The sequence below is a fragment of the Somniosus microcephalus genome, chromosome 1 (genome assembly GCF_052327205.1).
Source record: "Somniosus microcephalus isolate GS21.2 chromosome 1, FLI_Smic_1.0, whole genome shotgun sequence".
Lineage (NCBI taxonomy): Eukaryota > Metazoa > Chordata > Chondrichthyes > Squaliformes > Somniosidae > Somniosus > Somniosus microcephalus.
This window is the reverse complement of record NC_140987.1, coordinates 263,099,416-263,123,082: the sequence shown is the minus strand read 5'-3', so window position 1 is coordinate 263,123,082 and position 23,667 is coordinate 263,099,416. Positions and strand designations below refer to the sequence as shown.

General features: G+C 44.4%; 1 protein-coding gene across 3 annotated transcripts in view; it reads left to right on the top strand.

The window, feature by feature from the left end:
• The window catches only part of LOC147124789 (A-kinase anchor protein 2-like), a 289,543-nt gene extending 266,133 nt beyond the window's left edge, over positions 1–23,410 (top strand). For all 3 annotated transcript variants that reach the window (XM_085993234.1, XM_085993216.1, XM_085993226.1), the window contains exons 3-4: positions 4,086–4,273; positions 17,347–23,410. In XM_085993234.1, coding sequence (XP_085849360.1) covers positions 4,086–4,273; positions 17,347–17,439 — 281 coding nt within the window. In that variant the 3' untranslated portion in view covers positions 17,440–23,410. The remainder of the gene's footprint in view (positions 1–4,085; positions 4,274–17,346) is intronic.
• Positions 23,411–23,667: the final 257 nt, after the last annotated feature.

Here is a 23,667-nt window from a genome sequence, read left to right as displayed (position 1 = left end):
GTGAAAGTAAACATGGGTCCCTTACAGGCTGAGACAGGAGAAATTATAATGGGGAATAAGGAAATAGCAGGGAAATTAAACAAATACTTTGGCCGCGATTTTTTCGGCACTGAGAGGGCGGATTTGGAGGCGAGTCAAGGGTCAAAATCGTTTTGATTGACGGCGGGTTTTGATCCCGCCGCCAACCCGCCTACAAACAATTTTCCCAAGTGTCGGGTCCCCGATTTGCGCATGGACCCAACACCTAGCGGCGGGATGAGGATTAAAGCCACTTACCTTCCTGTTAACAGGTACTTGATAGTAGTTAACAGGCTCTTTTTCAATTTTGCCGCTTCTGCCTCGGGGTTCCCGACGTCCGGACACCACGCCAGGTAAGTGTGGCGTGTTGTGAGTCTGCTGTAGTGTTTCTGCTTTGATGACAGCTGCAGAAGTGGTGTGAAGGATCCAATGGTGCACTTGTGAGTTTCAGAGGGAAGAAAATGTTGGGAAAATCATTTTTAATGCATTTACACTTTTCTGTAGGTAAAAAATTTTGAAATCGATGTCTAGTCCCACCTCATTGGGAGAACCTCTCTCACCAGTGACGGATTGCTTCTGTAACCTCACCTGCAGCTGCCATCTGTTCTAGCCTATGGAGGGAGTCACTGGAGAGCCTGGGTGCAAGAACTCACCTTTGTACAGTGTATGTCAATGCTTGCAGCACCTCAATGCTGTCAAACACTGAGAAATGAACTGTCAAAGAAAAATTGTGCATGGTCCCTTTAAGAAAACCAGCAGATGACACATCATCAAATGACGTCATCTGACTGGCTTCCTCTTACTTGGCCGGCAAGCCTGCAGGGTGGGCGTAACAAGGTCAATCAGCGTAAAATCACGTTGGTGGGCCGGATGTAGTTGGGGGCGGTCCTGGAAACCGGAAACCACCTGACCCGCCCCCAATCTGCATCTATTTACAAAATCACGGCCTTTGTGCCTGTCTTCACAGAAGAAGACGTAAAAAACCTTCCGGAAATAGTAGAGAACCAAGGATCTAGCGAGAATGAGGAACTGAAAGAAATTAGTATTAGTAAAAAAATAGTACTGGAGAAATTAATGGGACTGAAAGCTGATAAATCCCCTGGACCTGATGGCCTACATCCTAGAGTTTTAAAAGAGGTGGCTACAGAGATAGTGGATCCATTGGTTGTCATCTTCCAAAATTCCATAGAATGGTTCCTGCAGATTGGAAGGTAGCAAATGTAACCCCACTATTTAAGAAAGGAGGGAGAGAGAAAATGGGGAACTACAGACCAGTTAGCCTGACATCAGTAGTAGGGAAAATGCTAGAATCTATTACTAAGGACGTGGTAACAGGGCACTTACAAAATAATAATAGGATTGGGCAGAGTCAACACGGATTTATGAAAGGGAAATCGTGTTTGACGAATCTGTTAGAGTTTTTTGAGGTTATAACTAGCAGAATAGATAAGGGGGAACCAGTCGATGTGGTATATTTAGATTTTCAGAAGGCATTCGATAAGGTGCCACACAAGAGGTTATTAAACAAAATTAGGGCTCATGGGATTGGGGGTAATATAAGAGCATGGACTGAGGATTGGTTAACGGACAGAAAATAGAGAGTAGAAATAAACGGGTCTTTTTCGGGTTGGCAGGCTGTAAATAGTGGGGTACCGCAAGGATCAGTGCTTGGGCCTCCGCTATTCACAATCTATATCAATGATTTGTTTGAGGGGACCAAATGTAATATATCCAAGTTTGCTGATGATACAAAGCTGGGTGGGAATGTAAGTTGTGAGGAGGATGCAAAGAGGCTTCAAGGGGATATAGACAGGCTAAGTGAGTGGGTAAGAGCATGGCAAAAGGAATATAATGTGGAGAAATGTGAAGTTATTCACTTTGGTAGGAAAATAGAAAAGCAGAGTATTTTTTAAATGGTGAGAGATTGGGAAATGTCGGTGTTCAGAGGGACCTGGGTGTCCTTGTAGACGAATCACTGAAAGTTAACATGCAGGTACAGCAAGCAATTAGGAAAGCAAACGTTAAGCCAGCCTTTATTACAAGAGGATTTGAGTATAAGAGTAAAAGGCGTCTTACTGTAATTATATAGGGCCCTGGTGAGACCACACCTGGAGTACTATGTGCAGTTTTGGTCTCCTTACCTAAGGAAGGATATACTTGCTATAGAGGGAGTGCAATGAAGGTTCACCAGACTGGTTCCTGGGATGGGGAGATTGTCCTATGAGGAGAGATTGAGTGGACTAGGCCTATATTCTCTAGAGTTTAGAAGAATGAGAGGTGATCTCATTGAAACATGCAAATTTCTTACAGGGCCTGACAGGGTAGATCGAGGGAGGATGTCTCCCCTGGCTGGGGAGTCTAGAACCAGGGGTCACAGTCTCAGAATAAGGGGTCGGCCATTTAGGACTGAGATGAGGAGAAATTTCTTCCCTCAGAGGGTTGTGAATCTTTGGAATTCTCTACCCCAGAGGGCTGTGGAGACTCAGTCGTTGAGTATATTCAAGACAGAGATCGATAGATTTTTGGATATTAAGGGTAGCAAGGGATATGGGGATAGTGCAGGAAAGTGGAGTTGAGGTCGAAGATCAGCCATGATCTTATTGAATGGCGGAACAGGCTCGAGGGGCTGAATGGCCGACCCCTGCTCCTATTTCTTATGTTCTTCTGAAACACAGCAGCCAATTTGTGCACACCAAGCTCCCCCAACAGCAATGAGATAAATGACCAGATCATCCGTTTGTGTGATGGTGGTTGAGGGGTAAATATTGGCCAGGACACTGGGGAGAACTCCCCTGCTCTTCTTCAAAATAGCGCCATGGGAACTTTTACATCCACTTGGGAGGGCAGACGGGGCCTCAGTTTAAAATCTCATCCAAAAGACGACACCTCCGACAGTGCAGCACTCCCTCAGTACTGCACTGGAGTGTCAGTCTAGATTTGGTATTCAAGTCTCTGGAGTGGGACTTGAACCCACAACTTTCTGACTCAGATCACGAGTGCTACCCACTGAGCCACAGCTGACACTGTACAGCAATAAGCAACAAACCACACTGATCCTGAAACTTGCAACATTACTATATATGAAGTATATAAAATTGTAAAAAAAAAAATTACCTCTTTTGATACGGCTCATTATGAAAAACAAACCCAGCTCTATGGAGTAAATTCAGCAGTCCTGCACTTCCAATGGGAATGCCATGGTCTGAGGGAGGACAGGTCAGAGCTAGGGCTACAGAATATAACCTTTCAGACTAATACCTGTACTCCCTTTGAGTATTGTGCCTCATTGGGAGTGCGGGAGCACTGAGTTTACTCTTATTTTGTTTAAATGTCTTCATCTAAATGTACACTCTCGGGAGCCGCAAGCCTACATTTCGTTGTACTGCACTTGTGCACTAACAATGACAATAAAAGTTGATTTGAGTTTTGAGTTTGATTTGATCTAACTGATTCAAAAAATCACTCCCAATGCATTCCCTATATTGACAGCACCTCAAGCACAATTTTTTACGATTTACCATTTTGAAAACTTCATCTTACCTTAACAGAGAGGTCAATAACCAGGCGCATAGATTTGAAGTAATTGGTCGAAGGATTAGAGGGGAGTTGAGGAGAACTTTTTCACCCAGAGGGTGGTGGGGGTCTGGAACTCACTGCCTGAAAGGGTAGCAGAGGCTATACCTTCATATCATTTAAAAAGTACTTGGATATGCACTTGAAGTGCCGTAACCTACAGGGCTACAGACCAAGAGCTGGAAAGTGGGATTAGGCTGGAGAGCTCATTTTTTGGCCGGCACAAACACAATGGGCTGAATGGCCTCCTTCTGTGCCGTAAATTTTTACTATTCTATATTTCGATGATTTTTGTTCAGACATTAGCGATTGGTCGCAACCTAGAATTTGGTGGTTTAGAGTGAATTCTAAAAGCTGGCATCCTCTGGCACCCGTGGCTGTCAGATTTTAATGGTCTTCCACCCATTTATCGTTTATTCTTCCTGATGTTGGTTGCGTGTGGATGAGGCATTCGAAGAACGCCAGATATTTATAGTGAGCTCTTCTCGTTGCAGGAAAAATTGAGAAATCCAGCCCAGTGTCACCCACGACCGAAGGCCCAGCACCCTCTCCACAGCCTGAGGCCACGCCTGCGGAACAGGAAGCCTCAGGACAAGCTCGTTCCAGAGGTCTGATGGAGACGTTGCTGGAAGATTACGAGATACAGAAAGTTAAACGGCGAGAGAGACGGGATGAGCCCAATGTAAGCAGCTGTGTTTTGTGCCAACAATACTGAAAGTTAAGATGGTTATATTGTCCCTTCAGTGAGGAAAATGCTGATATTTGCCATGAACCCCAGTGCCTTTGGAAGGATTAGCTCACCCCCCCCCCTCAGCATTCTCTAGGAAAGAGAAGACTTGAGAGTTGACCTGATAGAGGTCTTAAAAATTATGAAGGGGTTTGATAGGGTCGACGTAGAGTGGATTTTTCCACTTGCGGGGGAGTCCAAAACTAGAGGTCATAAATGTAAGATAGTCACTAATAAATTCAATAAGGAATTCAAGAGAAACTTCTTTACCCAGAGAATGGTGAGGATGTGAAACTCGCTACCACAGGGAGTGGTTGGGGTGAAGAGCATAGATATAAGGGGAAGCTAGAGAAACACATGAGGGAGAAAGGAATAGAAGGTTATTCTGATTGAATGAGATGAGATAGGGTGGGAGGAGGCTCGTGTGGAACTTGGACCTGTTAGGCCGAATGGCCTGTATCTGTGCTATAAATTCTAATATTCTATGTAAAGTGTTCCTTAACACCTTTGACGCAAGAAGAGGGCTATTGCAGACTAGACTAGGTTCACTCACCGTGTTCCCTGACCAATGTCTCCCCTACCAATGGTGCTGGGCATATCTGCGGTGCACACTGTTTGCAGCATTGCAGTGAGTGAGACGGCCTCACAGACGCAAATGTAAACGGGCAACGAGAGTCTTTGATTACAAACATCGCAACTTTAACCCTCATAACATTATAGGAAATGGATATGTATGGTGATTCCCCCCTTCCACCAGCACCTAGGGTTGCCAACCCTCCAGGATTGGCCTGGAGTCTCCAGGAATTGAAGATTAATCTCCAGGACACTGCTGGGAGCAGCACCCAGGAGAAAAACCATAGGGGCGTTTAAAAAAAAGTGGGGTTTTTTTCATTTTCTTTATTTATTAATTATAAGAATATTAGAGATGGGGAAGAAAGGCTGTTTGACCAGGCAGGGCGGTCGTGATGAAACCTCCAGGGATATGTCCAGCCAGAGTTGGTATCCCTACCACCAGCCCAATTAGGAATTGCCCTCCGCGCCCTAGATGAGGAAAAGGCAACGCCAGCTAGCTCCTGATCACTGTCCAGCGATTCCAGCTGTTTCTGTGTGCATGTTGGGCGTGGAGAGAATCGGACCCAGCTGTGATATCCCCCCCCTACCTCCACTGCATGGATGAATGGCCCGCTGACATTCACCATCACAGACTGACGCCTGGAGGCCAACTTTCATCCTAGGTGCTCCCAGGTCAGAACTTTCTGAGCCGGGGATGCTAAAGACACACATTTAGCCGGTGGTGATCGGCTACTTGTGAGAGGTCTGGTGGGGTGCTGGTGCCCAGGGAACCATATCCGAGCATGAGGCAGCACCTTCGGGAGAAGAGCAGATTGGGGAGCAGGGAGAATGGGCGCTACATCATTCAAGCCCAAGAGTTTAGTGACAGCACGAACTGAATGTCTAAACATTCCACTGTCACGGATAATTGTGAACAGACTTTCACACAAGGCCCAAATTGCTTTGCTGTAAATGGCATAGAGGACGGCAGCTAATGGCTTCTAGGTTAACATTCTGCCATTCATGTTTTAGAAGTGCTTCTGCAAGGGATAAGCTAACAACTCAGTGTGTCTCATTGTCTATTTCCAGCTTGTGTCTCCTCATACTGTACTGCATGATAAATGCATTGCTTCACAACGGTACAACCATTGCTGTAACCTTGTAGAAATTTCACTTCTTGAGTTTCTCAACCAGCTTTGCATGTTGGAAGTGAAACTAATGCTGTATATGGTAATAATGATAATGCAGTAACATCCTCCCATCCACATTCCATAATCTGACCCTCCCACCATATCCCCATAATTAACCTTCCCTGTAAAACACATCCCCCACCCAAATCCTATCGCATGACCCTACCTGTGAAGTCCTCTCCACTCATACTCCATAATCTGATCTTCCCTGTAGAAGTCTTCCCTTCCCAACCCCCATAACATGGCCCTTTCTGGCCAACCTTCCCAACAGCATAAATTGGCCCTCATGTAAATCCCTACCCCACCAAAGCAACCTCTGTAACATAACCCTCCCTGAAAACCCTCCACCACCCAAATCCCATGACACAACCCTCCCTGAAAACCCTTCCCCAACCTAAATTTTATAACCCTGTAAACACCCTTAAAAAAACCCTATTATATGAACCTCTGTGTAAACTCTTTCTTGCCTCGAGCCTATAATTTCACTCAGTTCCGATAAATGTACTAACGCAGGAGAAGTTTCATAATGTTTTTGCATTTTTTGTCACTAGAGGGATCACTAACAATGCCTTTTCCTCTTTGTCAGTACACCACTATTGTATCCTCTAACATGATCACTTCAGAGGTACCCAGTAAATTCCTTGTTGTCAACCACCTGTATCAGCATGTATGGCTTGCATGTTAACATATGTTTTGATATATTTCACGAGAGCAGAGGTGTAGTCTGTTGACTAATTGGGTGATTCAAGTCTTTGGGGCAGAATTTAATGTGCCTCCAACATAGAATTACTACACATAGAATTTACAGCACAGAAACAGGCCACTTGGCCCAATTGGTCCATTCCAGTGTTTATGCTCCACACGAGACTCCTCCCACCCTACTGCGTCTCACCCTATCAGCATAAACTTCGATTCCTTTCTCCCTCATGTACTTATCTAGATTCCCCTTAAATGCATCTATGCTATTTGCCTCGACCACTCCCTCTGGTAGATAGCGAGTTCCACATTCTCACCACTCTCTGGGTAAAGAAGTTTCTCCTGAATTCCCTATTGGATTTGTTAGTGACTATTATATTTATGGCCCCGTATTTTGGGCTCCCCCACAAGTGGAAACATCTTCTATTCGACTATCGTATCAAATGCTTTCATAATCTTAAAGATCTCTATTAGGTCACCTGTCAATCTTATCTTTTCTATAGAAAAGAGCCCCTGTCTGTTCAATGATTGCTGATAGGTATAACCTTTCAGTTCAGGTACTGAACAGCATAAAGAGATATTAGGACATGTGACCAAAAGCTTGATCAAAGAGGTAGGTTTTAAGGGGCAACTTAAAGGAGGGGAGAGAAGCAGAGAGGTTTAGTGATGGAATTCCAGATCCTAGGCAGCTGAAGGCATTGCCGCCAATGGTGGAGCAAAGTAAATCGGAGTGTGCAAGAGGCCAGACTTGGAACAGCGCAGAGATCTCGGAGAGTTGTAGGTCTGAAGGAGGTTACAGAGATAGGGAGGGGCGAGGCCATGGAGGAATTTGAACACATGGATGAGAATTTTAAAATCAAGGGATTGTCAGACTGGGTGCCAATGTAGGTCAGCGAGCACAGGTGTGGTGGGTGAACGTCACTTGCTGCGAGTTAGAATACGGGCAGCAGAGTTTTGATTAAGTTTAATTTATGGAGGGTGGTAGGTGGGAAGCTAGCCAGGAGAGTATTGGAATAGTAGAGTCTGGAGGTAACCACGGCATGGATGATGGTTTCAGCGGATGGGCTGTGGCAGAGGCGGAGACAGGCTTTGTTACGGAGGTGGAAGTAGTCAGTCTTGGCGCTGGAGCAGATATGGGGTCGGAAGGATATGGCATCTCAGGGTCAAATAGGACGCTGAGGTTGCGAATGGTCCGGTTCAGCCTCAGACAGTGGCCAGGGAGGGGGATGGAAACAGTGACTAGGGAATGGAGTTTCTGGCAGGGACTGAAGCACAATGGCTTCGGTTTTCACAATATTTAACTGGAGGAAATTTCAGCTCATCCAATACTGGATGTTAGACGAACAGCGTGACAAATCAGATTCAAAAAAAGATTCAGACAGAAGTTGCTTCTTCTCTGCCCCAACAACCTGTTTTTTTTAACTGGCCTGGATGCGATTTTTTTTTATATATATATGTATATGTAGGTATTTATATATCAAAAAGCAATTGTGTGCCAGTCAGAACTACACCTCTGCTCTGGATCCTGGAGAGGGGCGTGTGTTTGGATTTGTTTGTCTTAACCATGGTCCTTGTAGACGCATGACTTGCAATGCCCTAACAGGTGCCATTTGGTTTTTTTCCCCGTGCTTTCTTTTTTAGTTAAAGGTGCTGGGTTTGCACGGTGCTCATACTTGTTGAGAGGTGCAACGATTACTCAAACTCTTGATGGGAATCGCTGAAGACCAGCTAAGTATTGTTGAAGCAAGTTTGAATCGACAAATATTTTGGTGAAAATGAGCCCATAGCTCCGATTTATGACCACAAACAGAAACAACTTTACATTGTGTTTTATTTATGTAGCAAACAATCACTGGAAAACGTTAAGTTAAATTATAACAGTAAAACAAATTAAAATGAACATCATTTTGCCACATAACTAATACACCAAGGTCTGTTTGCTTACACTTTGCTAATTATATATATATAAAGCACTGCTGTAACCTGATAAAGGAGAGTTTATTATTTTTCAATAGCAAAGGTGATTTACTAAAATGGTACCAGGAATGAGGGCCTTCAGTTACGTGGAGAGACTGGAGAAGCTGGGATTGTTCTCCTTCGAGCAGAGGAGGTTAAGGGGAGATTGACCAGAATGGTACCAGGGATGAGGGCCTTCAGTTACGTGGAGAGACTGGAGAAGCTGGGATTGTTCTCCTTCGAGCGGAGAAGGTGAAGGGGAGATTTAATCGAGGAGATCCAAATTATGAGGGTTTTTGATCGAGTGATAGAGAGAAACTGTATCTTCTTGCAGAAGAGTAACCAGAGGACACGGATTTATGGTAATTAGCAAAAGAACCAGAGAGGAGATGAGGAGAATGCTTTTACACAGCGATTTGTTATGATCTGGAATGCACTGCCTGAAAGGGCGGTGGAAGCAGGTTCAACAGTAAATTTAAAAGGGAATTGGATAAGCACTTGAAATGGAAAAAAAATTGTAGGGCTATGGGGAAAGAGCAGCGGAGTGGGACTAATTGGATAGCTCTTTCAAAGAACCAACACAGGCACGAAGGGCCAAATGGCCTCCTTCTGTGCTGTATGATTCTATGATTCTATAAAACCTTCTCCTCCTGTTACAGGAAGAGACCATGGCCTAGAAATTGGGTTGGGGCGCCAAAGTGGCGCAAAAGTCGCCTGAGCGCAGGATTTAGCGCAGCGTTCGAGGCTTCAGCGATCGTCAGATATTCAGTTTCACTGCCCCTCGAGGGACACGGGGCGAGGCTCGAGGCGCTCCACGTCCCTCTTAGGGCGCTGAAACTGAATATCGCTGCACAACGTGCCGCAGCGCCACACGCTGCGACACGGCACGCTGCGGTACTGCAGGCCTTCCTCCCATTGTTAAGGGGGAGGGGCCTGCAACAGCGCGATCCCCGCTCGCGAGTGCCGGCAAACGAGCCCGGCACCAAGGAGAAGTGCCGGGCTCTCGGGAAACAGCCAGCAATGCCGCGGGGAGGGGGTTAGGAGGCCGGGGACGGAGGTGCTGGCAGGCGGCCGCCCCGCACCTCCACCTTAACTTGCGCCGCTGCCTGCACAGTAAGGCCCTGTGAACCGGGCGCGGGTAGCGAACGGCGCAACTGCGGCGTTCGCTACCAAATATCGCGAACGGGGCGCAAATGGGGCACTGCGCACACCGATGACGTCATCGGTGGCGGCGCAGCGCAAAAGGCTAATGCCACCATTATCGCCCCAACTCAATATTGCGGGAGGCGCAGCCAGTGGCGCTACAGCCACTGCCTGCCTCTTTAGGTGCTAACAAGTGGCGCTACTCACCCAATTTCTCCCCCCATGCGTTTAACTTCCCAGTACGTCCCCTCTATCTTGCCAACCTCATAATTTTTCTTTCACATGGCACAAAACTGTTGCAGCAATAAGAACAGTATCGATAAGGAAACCACCAGTAACAGTGATAATAAACCTCAATAAGAAAGAATAAAAAGGTCAATAATGGGGGAGGGTGTGGTAGAAGAAAGATGATTTAAAATCAAAGATGATTGCGATTGTGTTCGAGACTTTTAACATGTTTTAGGGCTTTCGAAGGCTGTCAAGCATTGCATTTTCATACTTGTGGTCTGTGCTGGTTTCTGAAGCTCATGTGTCTTTAATCTTTGAAACGTACTTGCAACTACAGTATTTGTTTTTTTGACAAAAGACTCGATAGTTCAGTACTAAAGTGCAAAATAAAAGTGTGTTATATCCTTGGCTTAATAGGAATCAGTGTTACATCTTGTCACTGACTTGAGGTGGCCATGGTAAAATGGTGGCCTATCCATTCCGTTAGGGTTGCCAACTCTGGTTGGATGTGTTCCTGGAGGTTTTGTCATGTGACCTCCTCCCTCCAACTGTCCTGCCCAGTAGAAGTCTTTATTCCTCCATCTCCAATATTTTTAAAGCTAATAAATAAAGTGTTCAAAGAATATCTTTTAAACAGAACACACAATTTTTTAATGCTCCTATGATTTTTCTCCTGGGTTGCTTGCAACAGTGTCCAGGAGGTTGATTCCTGGAGGCTCCAGGGGATTCCTGGAGGGTTGGCAACCCTACATTCCATGGATCCTCCACTACTATCTTCTCAACAACTTTTTGTTTTGAAGATGCTTTGGTAAGTCTTCTGTGAATATTATATATAAAATAAAAGGTACAGGTTTCAAGGGAATCGCACAATCTCAAATACTGCTCATAACCCAGTTTTGCAACTTCTAAGTCCTCAACTGTGCTTCACCAATTCCCAGTGTTTCTATCACAAACTACAATTATACAGTTCGTAATGAATAATTTTTACCATTTAAGTGTTTACTAAATCTCTTTTAACATGATGGTGTGTTGTCATACCACACTGGCACGCCCAGTGTACGGTGCCCAGGGTTGCCAACCCTCCAGGATTGCCCTGGAGTCTCCAGGAATTGAAGACTGCTCTCCCAGACACTGCTGCAAGCAACAGCCGGGAGAAAAACCATCGGCGCAATTAAAAAATAATTGTGTGTTTTTAAAAACATTTTCTTAGGACACTTTTGTTTACTAGTTATAAAATATTGGACATGGGGGAGAAAAAGGCTGTTTGATTGACAGTCAAGAATCATCCAATCGGGTAACGAAGAGTCTGTTCGCTTTCCGATTGGCCGTGGGGAAGGCGGGTTATCATGAAGATGGACATGTCAGCCAACCAATGGCGGGAGCGTGGGGGTGGGGCAGTTGGAGGCGGGAGGTCATGTGATGAAACCTCCAGGAATACGTCCAACCAGAGTTGGCAACCCTAGCTGTACCACATGGTTAGTGTTTGTTCGCAGGCTAACCTAGACAATTTCCTAAGAGCAAGTTACGAACCTCAGATGTGCCGCCGGAGAGCCAACACACTGAGCCCAGCCACCCCCCCCACCACCACATTGCCTCCCAGGAAGTTAAGGCACCTGAAGTCCCACAGCAGCGGAATCAGGAGTTTCTTTGGAATAAAGGTCATGTGCCTGTCATCCAAGCCAAGAGAGTGGTGTGAAGCCTTTGTGGGAGAAAATAAGATACAGGTTAAAAAAATTGGCAAAATGTAAATGAAAGAATAAATAAATGTGAGACTAGGGACCAAGTAAAGTTTAAACTAGAGCACAAAATCTAGACTGACACTCCAGTGCAGTACTAAGTGAGTGCTGCACTGTCGGAGGTGCCATCTGCTCTCTCAGGTGGATGCAAAAGATCTCATGATAGTATTTTGAAGAAGAGCAGGGGAGATCTGGCTAATATCCCTCAACCAACATCACTAAAAGCAGATTATCAGCACTGTGGTTGACTCTTAACTGCCCTCTGAAATGGCCTAGCAAGCCACTCAGTTATATCAAACCACTAGGAAAACACCTCACGGACTGCAGCGGTTCAAGAAGGTGGCTCACCACCACCTTCTCGAGGGCAATTAGGGATGGGCAATAAATGCTGGCTTTGCCAGCAACGCCCGCATCCCGTGACTGAACAAAGAAAAAAAATTATCACATTGCTGTTTGTGGGAGCTTGCTGTGCGCAAATTGGCTGCCGCATTTCCCTACATCACAACAGTGACTACACTTCAAAAAGTACTTCATTGGCTGTGAAGTGCTTTGGAATGTCCTGAGGTCGTGAAAGGCGCTATAGAAATGCAAGTGATTTCTTTTTGAATTGAGAGGCCGATGCAGAAGTCTATTGGAGCCCCCTACTGACCAAACAGATGTAGTGACTGCAGGAGAGAGAACTGAGAAAGAATAAAAGTAACAACTAGACTATAGCAAACCTGACAGAAATGTACTGTGCATATCTTCTGTAGTTATTTTATCCCCATCATGAGGAGGTTTGAGAGCAAATCTGTGGGGGGGGGAAATGTTTTTCTAAAGTTTAGTTGAATATGCATGTGTTCTCCACTTAAAGTAAAGGAGGAAGCTGTAAGACTTTCTGCTATTGTAATGTTGCACTATTTTACGTGGCACAGATGGAGTAATCAGCTTCACCACAGATGGGGAAACCCGGGAAAGTGAGTTTGCAAAAGGCAACAGTTCAAGTATTGATTAGTTGATCCACAACGGTCTTTCACTGGTTACGAATCTCTGTAACCGTTGCACTCTCTCTCTGCTTCCTTTTTAACTCGCCTAATCGATCTCCATCATTTTTGATAACACCGCCTCATGTCCAAGTATGGTGGCGGGGCTGCCCATCGCTGGCAGCTGAGGCAGTGCCAAGGCAACACTTAACGAGCTGACATTCCATCTGCTTCCTGACTTGTGCGCCTCATTAACAACAGAATCATCTCTCCCAGGCCGTAGGAGTCTCGAGAATAACCCCCAGAGCGACTTGTTCAGACAGCAATGGCGAGATGTTCACTGATCTGTTGCATGTGGGTTATTCTACGTATACTCCTGTGACCCTGCGCTGTACTCCATAAACGTAACGATATTAGCAGCAGCGAATTACAAGGTTGAGAAGTTATGTGTATTAATTACCATCAAACAAACTTGGGGTACAAAATCTTAGTATCTTGTGGCTATGTCCAGTTCTGTGCTGCATTGTCAATGCATTTTTTTGACATCCTGGCAAAATCCACAGCCAGCACTAAGCGACCTGAGTGCTAATACTTTGAATTACTGTGATACTGAAAGTATCTGCTGTGTCCTCCATATGGTAAGGTGCTGTATTTTAGCAGTTTACAGTAGCATTGCTTCACACTCACCATTAAACCGGGGCTAAAAGGGTTAAATTATGAGGACAGGTTGCATAGACTAGGCTTGTATTCCCTGGAGTGTAGAATATTAAGGGGTGATCTAATTGAGATGTTTCAGATGATTCAAGGATTTGATGGGGTAGAGAGAGAGAAACTCTTTCCTCCGGTGGGAGAGTCCAGAACAAGGGGGCAGAACCTTAACATTAGAGCCGGGCCATTCAGGGGTGATGTCAGGAAGCACTTCTTCACACAAAGGGGAGTGGAAATCTGGAACTCTCTCCCCCAAAAAGCTGTTGAGGCTGGGGGTCAGTTGAAAATGTCAAAACTGAGATTGATAGATTTTTGTTAGGCAAGGGGTAATAAGGGTTACAGAACCAAGGTGGGTCAATGGAGTTGAGACACAGATCAGCCATGATCTAATTGAATGGTGGGACAAGCTCGAGGGGCTGAATGGCCTCCTCCTGTTCCTATGTTCCTATCACTTAAAGAGCAATAGTGGCAGAGACTTGGAAAACGGTCACATGCCAGACCTCATGGTGGAGGAATGATGTGTTATGCAAGTAGACTGAGAGAAACTACGGCCTAGAAATTCAGTCGCGTTTGCGCCCACTTATTGGCTATAAAGTGGTTTGCGCCGGAAGTTTTTTAGCGCCCGAAATTGAGTTGGTCCCTAACATCAGCATTAGCCGGTAGCGCTGCGCCGGCCCCGATGACGTCATCGGTGTGCGCAGCACCCCGGTTCCAATGGTAATCCGTCCCGATGGCCAAATTCAGTTACGGCCGCCTCGCCCGTCGCGGCCGCAAACAGCGTTTGCAAAACGGTGCCTTACAGCTCCGAGAGGCCGGCGCATAAAGGTGGAGGGGCGGCCGGCCGCTTTCCCGGCGGCCGCCTGGCCGGACCTCCCTCCCCGGACTCCTGCACCACCCCCCCGCGGCATTGGTGTGTGACTCCCGCGAGCCCGGCACTTCTCCATGGTGCCGGGCTCATTTGACGGGGGAATCCAGCGGCGATCTCACGGCTGCAGGCAGCTCCTCCTTAAGAGAAGGAGGAGGCCTGCAGTACCCCAGCCTGCCGCACCGCATCGGTTGCCGCAGCGGCAGCTGGGCGCCGGAAACTGACATTCTTCGCCCCAAACGAGGCGGCCAAACCCTCCAATAGCGCCCGCCTCCGTCTTGGGGCGGCGCTACTGAATTTCAGGCGGGCGCTAGGGGAATCCGGCCCAGCGCTAAATTTCGGGCACTAAAGACCTGGCGCGGCGATACCGAATTTTTAGCCCTACATGGTTAAAATGGAACAACAGAGGGGGTCAAGGTAGCACACCAGCTCACCACTCTGACCTTTCATTTATTGGATGGAATTCAGTCAGATCCGTGAGGATGATTCTCCTGTCTCTCTGCAGGCTATAACGTATGGGATATGGGTTTAGAGCGGGGCTCAAGCTAGTTCCTAGTAGTTAAGGGCCCACAACACAAATGTCCCCTTAATTTGACACACATTTCAAGACAGAAAGGCCATAAAGATATGGGATAATGGGAAATGTCGCACAAGTGCAGTATGGGGTGCTTTTTCTAAGGAACATCGGAACAGGAAGAGGCCATTCAGCCCATCAAGCCTGTTCCGTTATCCATGGCTGATCTGTATCTTAACTCCATTTCCCGCCTCAATTCCATAACCTGTAATACCCTTGCCTAAAAACTGAAGCTGGACTTAAAGCATATTGTTGGTGCAAGGGCTAAGAGCTTTAGAACATAGGAAAGGGAAATTTACTCTCGGAATAGCTTTACTCTAAATCTGGCCCATGTAATACCTGTCCTGGGAGTCTTTGATGCTGGAATTGCACTGACATTCCTTATTATAAATCCCCCCCAAAAAAGGCAACAAAAAAACAATTGTCAGCATGTTTTTCCCCCAATTTATTTATCATATTTCAAACTTGGAGAAGGAGCTATTTTTTTTCCTGAAGAACAACACTGAAAATTAAATATATTGGCTTTGAAGTGCCTTAGGACAACCTGAGGACATTAATAAGGTACCAAATCAATGCAAATTCTTTCTTACTTTCGCCTGCCAAGTATTGCTCTATTTACCGTGTGGCGATCAGAGTGGATACTCACTATCAGAGTCACAGTCAGCACAAGGTAAGAAGGTGGCTAGTGGTCAAAAGGAGCTACAGTTACTTGAAATGAAGTAGCTTGTTCCATGTTTGTTGTAGGCTGGTGCTGTGGATTTGTACCCCCAAGTGCTCCATCTCATAAACTACTGTTTTTTTAATAAGAAATAAATGATGCACATTCTCTCTTGGTTTACCTAGGCTGGGCTTGAACATGATATCCAGTGTCGGCTATACTTGACATACCATTTGACGACACCTCGTGCTTTACGAAAGAGTGCCTCTGTTTAAAAAATGCATTCAAAATATTGCCTCCAAATAACTGAATGTGACAAGAATTTGGACAGGCTTGAAAGTGTGTGTGAGATGTTTTTAATTGTTTATCAATCATAATGCCGCACCTGTCCAGTCAATTCACTAGTGATCGACATTCAGTTGTGTGGAACATGCAATCTCAGGCCTCTATTGAATTCTTTGGCCCTCCTCATTCAGTGAAATTATTCCACCAGACTGATAAATATTCTCAGAGGCACTGTCTTGTTAGCAATTTAATAATTCAGTGTGTTTTATTCCAATGAATTTTGCTTATATGTGTCGTGATTTAAAAGAGTAAAGTGTCCATGTTGAGACTACACGCTCCAGACTCCCTCTTCTGCTCCAGACTCCCTCTTCTGCACCGGAACTGCTCACAAGAGGAAGTCTAGAACACAGTTTCAACATGGAGGTTGAATCATTCCAGCCTAGGTAAGCTGTAGTTTCTACCTTTTTATTTATGGCCACTTCCTTCTCAAAGTGACTCTCCCAGTTGAGTGACTAACAGCAAAGATTTGGAATGTGAATGGCTACCCAGTTCCTCATTTAGAACATTGTGCTCACGAGTTGGAAATGAGGCCAAAAAAAATGGGGTAAGGAGGCTTTAATCTGTATTGAAATAAGGTCAAGTTGAGAGCTCAACCAGTCACTGCCAAGGTAATGACAACATTGCAGTTGGTCCACTTGTTCGTTATTGCTGTTAAATCCACTAATTAGTTCCCTAATCTGTCAGTAGAAGTCAATTACTGTGCCCAAATCAAGCATTTTTAAAACTATCCACTCGCGATAACAAAAAAAATGGTATTGTAACAGAGTTTGGATTTCGCACGCTAGAGAACACAGTTTAAAAATATATGTGAATAATCCAAGAGTTACCACAAGAATCTAAATCTGAATTGATATATGAATTTAGATTGTTAAATTTATGTCCCCACCCCTCCAGATCTTAGTGAGCTGTTTCACTGGTAATGTCACAAATCTGTTCAGTTTATTCGGTTGAACAGTTTGTTAGGTGGCAAAGGAACAATGTGGAAAAAAAAACAGGAAAAGCACAGCAGATTAGTCAGCACCTGAAAGATTAATGTTTAAACTGTCATGACAGAGGATCACACCTAAACTACTAACCCATCTCTCTTTCAGGTGCTAATGGGCCTGCAGTTTCCAGTACTTTTCTGTTTTTATTTTGGATTCCTAGCGTTCTGTTTTCCGTTTTAGCTCTACCAAATGATCAGGAAAAATTATTCCGGGAAGATTATTTACGGTGTAGTTTTAGGGGGTATGCACCTTTCGAAGAGTAAGGTCTTAATAAGGAAGTTGCACAGGGCAGGTAGAGTAACCTGTTAGCATGATACGGGAGTTCACTTTGAAGAAAGAGATTTTCATTTCAAAACCTTTGATGATCTTTGATTTCTTTTTCTTCTTTTCCTTTTCGCTCACTTCTCTTGGGGTTTGCGACTCTTCCAGGTCCTTGAGGCTACCAGGGTGACCCGCCGAAAGAGCGCCATGGCTCTACGCTGGGAAGCTGGCATCTATGCCAACCACGAAGAGAAGCAGTAAATCTTATCATCGCCACACAAGGAAAAGGTCAAGAATATCTTGGGGGGGGGGTTTGTTGCTGAAGGACAAGTACAATGCAACATATTTATTCATGCAAAGCCAAGCCACGCGCTCCGCAGAAAAATCTAGAGGCCACCTTTGCGAGCACGATGAAATGGTAAATGGAGAGGAGCTTCTGTGTATTCAGATTCAACCCAGATATGGCAAAAAAAAAAGAAGCAAGGATTCCCTGACAATGACTGCAGAATGTGAAGAAGTAATCGCCTGTATATGTATAATTATTACTGCTAGCGTCCCTGTAGTTTATTCTGCACGGGCTGTGTTTAACTCACAGTGGCTCAGACTTCCAACGGTGTTAGCCTCCTTGTACATAGCCATGGTCAGATCGTAAAACATTGCGCACGCTTTTATTTTCCCTTTTAAGTAAAGCTATCATTTTTCTTACCTACCTGGGGGAAAAGCGGCTAAAGAGATGTGTCTCGATGTGGTCTTGAAGGATGGCAAGGAGCTTGGTCCAAGCAGCAAATCCCACTTAGTCGCACTGTACTCGGTCATATTGTCCTGTTAACTGCAGAGTATCAGGCTCCATTGATTCTTTACTCCCTCTTTGCTGCTTATCCTTAGCCTACATCGAATCATTCATACATCATCGAAGTTGGCAGCAGCAAAGAAACAGTCCCCTATTCCAACTGCTAACTCTGCGAGCAGAACACCAAGGATTTGCTTTGATTTTCTTAATTTATTACAGCGAGTAGTGTACGCCATGATTGAGGAGCGAAGGAACAATTGGACAATCTTGTTAATCGCTACAGACAGGGGAGGGGAAGGATAGGGAAGGGGGAGTTTCCTTGGTGGTGACTGATTGGCGGGGAACCAGAAATGCAGGGCAGTTGATATTTTTAAAAACCAAATTAATAATCATATTTTTTTTTAGCAACATACAGCAGCCTAAGTCAACCAAACCAAATGGTTACACTGAGGCGTCCAAAATTTTTCTAAGGATAATCTTCTTTTGCTTGAAGCATCAAGATGTGAATCTTGGGCTCAGTCCATTCTATGCTTGCCCCTTGTTCTTGTAAATGGCTGAGCTGGTTGAAGTACAGTCAAAGTGTGTCTGCATTAGGTGCAGTTTATTTACCAGCATTGAGTGGAGGGGTGGTGGGGTGTGGACCAGGAAACAGCAGAAAATGGGACTCCAGGATTGAACTGAACAGCACAGATCATATATGTGGATACGGTTAATCGAATTGTCCCTGTTGCTTCTGCAGAAACTGTGTTGCATACGCAAATATTCTTTTAGTTTTTGGTGTCCCAGGAGGTACTGAACACAATAGTCTGGTTAACATAATCAAGAGGAGCTGGCATGAAAATTGCACGAAAGTGTTTTCTATTTTTAGCGGGTAATCATTTGAGACTTACAAAAGATTTGTGGTGTTTATTCCTGTGCTTTTTATCCATTAAAGATCGTTAGGGGTCGCCGGCTTTACACAAATGTAGTTCTTTCAATAAAGTGATACTGTATGACAAGACTATTAAACTTCCACTCGGGATGCCACATGCTGCTAGCAGCATTGGGATGACATTGTGCCGGTGCTGTGACTTCATGCTATGCAGGTCCTTGCCTTTTTCAGTACCTCATGTGCATGTGTTAGGAGTGTAGATAGAACAATATAAACATAGGCCGCAGGATAACAAAGGAGCAGACTTTGCGACTAGACTCCAACTTCACTTAAAACTGTTGAAGCCGCTCACCGTAGCAGAAAGTATCTAGATATCAGCAATTGTATTTTGCAGCCTATTTTACATTTCTGGGTTTATTTTTTTTCCTTTATTTGTTTGTGTGTGATATGCAATTTGTTCTATGAAAAATGATTCATCAGTAATTCAATGAGCCGACAGTTTTGATAGACAAATGATAATTACCGGACTGAGTGAGGAGTTAATCTTGCAGATAAAGGGAGGTACTAACCTATCAACATATTTTTTATTCATATATATATATATATATCTGTGTATTATTGCGCATTGAGATTATGCTCGTGTACCTTTGAGTTTACACAAGCACCTCTGATTTCAGTGCTGTTTCTCTCATTACCATAGCCTGATTCTGCATTTTAAACTGTGTCTTTATCACAGACCTGTGCACGTTGGTTTATTTGCTGTTCTACAGGCTGTTGTTTGACACCAGTAATGCTAACAGGCTGACTGATGATTGACTTCTTGCTCATCGCTAAGCAACCCAAAGCCCTTGCCTGTATTATATGCCCCAGGAAGTCATTGTTAAATCTAAGTAAACCATTTTACTACATTCTTGCACTTTTCAAGGTATAGCAGGGGGAAGGTTTTTTTTGGCCGAACTGTATTTAACCTCTTGTTAGGGGCTGCCAACTCTGGTTGGATGGATTCCTGGAGCTTTCATCACATGACCTCCCACTGCCCCGCCCCCCATACTCCCGCCATTGGTCGCCTGACACGTCCATCCTCACAGCGCCCGCCTTCCCACGGCCAATTGGAGAGCAACATGACTCTTCATTAATCGATTGGATGAATCTTGACTGTCAGTCAAACGCGCTTTTTTTCACCCCATCTCCGATATTTTTATAACTAATAATCAGAAGTGTTCAAAGAAAATGGAAAAAACACGCAATGATTTTTAATGCCGGTATGATTTTTCTCCCGGGTGTTGTTCGCAGCAGTGTCCTGGAGATTAATCTTCAATTCCTGGAGACTCCAGGCCAATCCTGGAGGGTTGGCAACCCTACCTCTTGTGCCCTTCAACCTACAGACTGGAAGAGGCGTTTTAAGAGGTTGAAATGAAGTTGTGTTGGGTGCACGACCTTTTTGAGGAGGCATGGGGGGGGTCAGATATGCCAGTCAGCTTGATAGCAATGTAATCGTTTGTTGGACGGTTTCGCATTTTTTTTACGCAGCCCCCCTGCCACGTTTTGTTCTGGACACAGGGAAACTTATCAAGGGTGGCATTAAAAAGGAAAGGCAACTAGTCAGTACAAAAAAGAAAAGTTTGGCAGTCAGGGTCAGTTAGCAGTTTTTCCGTGAGGTTTCCCTTCCCCATCTTATTTACAGAGTCCTGCCTGCTTCACTTCCCTGATTGAAACATCTATGGACTTTACAGATGAGGCCTTCAACTCCTTAAAGAAAGCGGACAGGTGAAAGTTTATTGTTTGGAACCCTGACTAAGGATACGTCTGCATTGACCGTCTCCCTTAAAGGGGCAGGTCTTTTGTCTCTACTTCTTTTTTGCCCGACCCTTTTGATCAGCTTTGCCAAACCAGAAGTACTTATACTTCAGTGTGTTTTGATTGATTTTTTTCCCCTCTCTATGAAAAAGGTTTCTCCACCCAAATTGCAATGGCAAATTATGAAAAATATTGAGATTTAAAAAAATAAAATGAGCGTGCTGAGTTTATGAAAATCGCGCAATTACCAGATTTGGGGTGATGGTCGAAAAGGGAGCGTTAGAGGACTTTACCATGAAGAGCACTGCAATCCTGTGACAAGAAGAATAACAGGTCACTCAGGTTAGTACAGCAACTGAGCGAATCTGTGGCTATGCTAACTTATTCCAGTGGCCTAATAAGAGGGACTATCAGCTGAGGTTTCTGAACAAGCTGCTCCTGGCTCTTCAAGGGGCATAGTCTGGTTGAAAAGTCCTCAAGATGGTGACAGTACCCTTTAAATGGGAAGGTAAACTCCAATAATTCTGCTAGGATTTCTCTAACCTCACAGGCTAAGATGTACAGAAAGGTCAGTACTTCTCAATAGCACACCCTGCTCATTTTGCAGAACTTCCTGAATTTAGGACCAGTGTGTATTCTTATCATTTTCAGTTGGAGAGGTAGCTTCCATTTGATGCTTATAGTGCTGCACCGTGCGGGATAATGTAGTATTCCTTTACTGCAAGTTGAGATTGTGCTTGTGTGCCTGTGAGTGTGAAAAAGTGCAGTATTATGTTTTGAGTGATGTTTTCTCATTGCCACGACCTGATTCTGCATTTTATGCTGTGTCTCCACTACATACGTGTGTTGGTTTAGGATGTAGCACAAAATAAAGAAGGCAGTGATGTGTATTATTTTCAGTTTATTAGGGCATCCTGTTGGGTTCCCAATGGTTGAGTGAAAATTGTGCTGGTCAGTCCAGCTTTTGGCAGAGAGCAATAATGCCATCTTTCCCCTGCGTGAATGAATATATTAAATACATTTACATCGAGTCTACAGCACAGAAACAGGCATCTTGGCCCAACTGGTCCATGCCGGTGTTTATGCTCCACACGACCCTCCTCCCACCCCTCTTCATCTAACCCTATCAGCATATCCTTCTATTCCTTTCTCCTTCATGTGTTTATCTAGCTTCTCCTTAAATGCATCTATACTATTCGCCTCAACCACTCCCTGTGGTAGCGAGTTCCACATTCTCACCACTCTCTGGGTAAAGAAATGTCTCCTGAATTCCCTATTGGATTTATTAGTGACGATCTTATATTTATGGTCCCTAGTTTTGGACTCCCCCACAAGTGGAAGAATGTTCTCTTCTTTAAGTCTACTTGCATTGGGTTTTGCCCAGTCTGCTTTGGGAGGATTCTGCAGGTTGCCGTGGGCACCCGAACAGTGGTCACTTCCTTTTTGTTTGCTGAGAAGTATTTTCTCCCAAAATTCTGCCCCACCTTTGAAGAGGATAGATTTTTGGTTTATAGAGTGTTGACGTTCTCAGCTCAAGTTTAAGGAAATTGATCAGCAGGGAAGAGAACAATCCAGATTCTATCTAAGCGTCTCCTCCCACCACCAGCATTAGCTGAGCTGAAGGTAAGCTGGAAATGGTGACTTGCGATGTTCAAGAGACACACCTCTGCTAGCCATAGAATTGCATAGAATTTACTGAACAGAAACAGGCCATTTGGCCCAACTGGTCTATGCTGGTGTTTGTGCTCCACACGAGCCTCCTCCCACCCTACTTCATCTCACCCTGTCAGCATATTCTTCTATTCCTTTCTCTATGGAATATTACTCTATCCAATGGGCTCCAACATTAATTCTCTGCTCCTGGTCCTGAAAGAGAGAAGGATATTAGAGAAGGTTGGTGCAAACACATTTCCCACTAATAGAAATTGTACTGCTGTGGGTGGGAATTAGGGTCCAGGACAAATGATAAAGTAGGGTGTGTATCCTAACATGGTGCGTATGTGTTAACGTGAGGACAATGATAGTATAGGTTGTGTGGTATAATATAGATAATATATAACATGGGTGTGAATTAATGTAGGTGATGTGATAGCACAAGGTGCGGTATTATATTGGATATGTGTGGTAAAGTAGGGTGAATAGGGTAGGTTATATAATAACATTACAACATATAGTTATATACAGCATCAAATATGCCATAAGGTTTGGGTGTATGTTGTAGCAAAAGGTGTAATGAAGAATATATGTGCTATAAGGTGTGGTATATTTGACGTGATCTGTTATGATGTAGGACGCATTAAAGTGTAGGTAAATGTAGGGTATACGTGATAATGTAGGGTATACGTGATAATGTAGGGTATATGTGATAATGTAGGGTAGATGTGGTGAAGCAGGGTGTGTTATAAGGTGTGGTACTGACCATTGAAACAAAATCAGTCTTCAGTCAGTCGACCAGTCAGGTAGGAGTTCCTGTTCGATCAAAATTGTACAACATGTTCTCAGTGACTCATTAACATAACTGGTGCAGCAGAATAGTCGGAGTGGTTCAGATTTTTTTGTTGGTAACGCCAAAGTATTGAAACTTTATTTTCTAGATCTGATGTTATGAACTTTTATTATGTAGTTATCCAAACAATGCCTAAACTTTATGGAATTATAAATATATTTTAAAGTGAATATTGGCTCGGTATTTTTGTAAGGAGAGCTCCAATGGAGTATCAAAGATGTATATCACTATGCAGGACTATGTTGCAATAAAACCTGGCTTTGCTTAATCTTTCTCTTGTGTTTATTCAGCCTTATGTGTGGACATTCGTTGTGTGAGAAAAATTGTTGCAATTCTTTTGATTGTTTACCTCATAAGGAACAGGGCTGCACAGTTGGTGGGCCTGGGTCTGAATTTTAACCACTGCTCCTTGTTTTAATACTCTTGAGAATCTGATACACTGGAGGATTGATTTCACACTTTCCCTTCCTGCCACATCCTGTCTAGACATCTAGTAACCCTGCCAGATGTTAGGAATCATTAGAA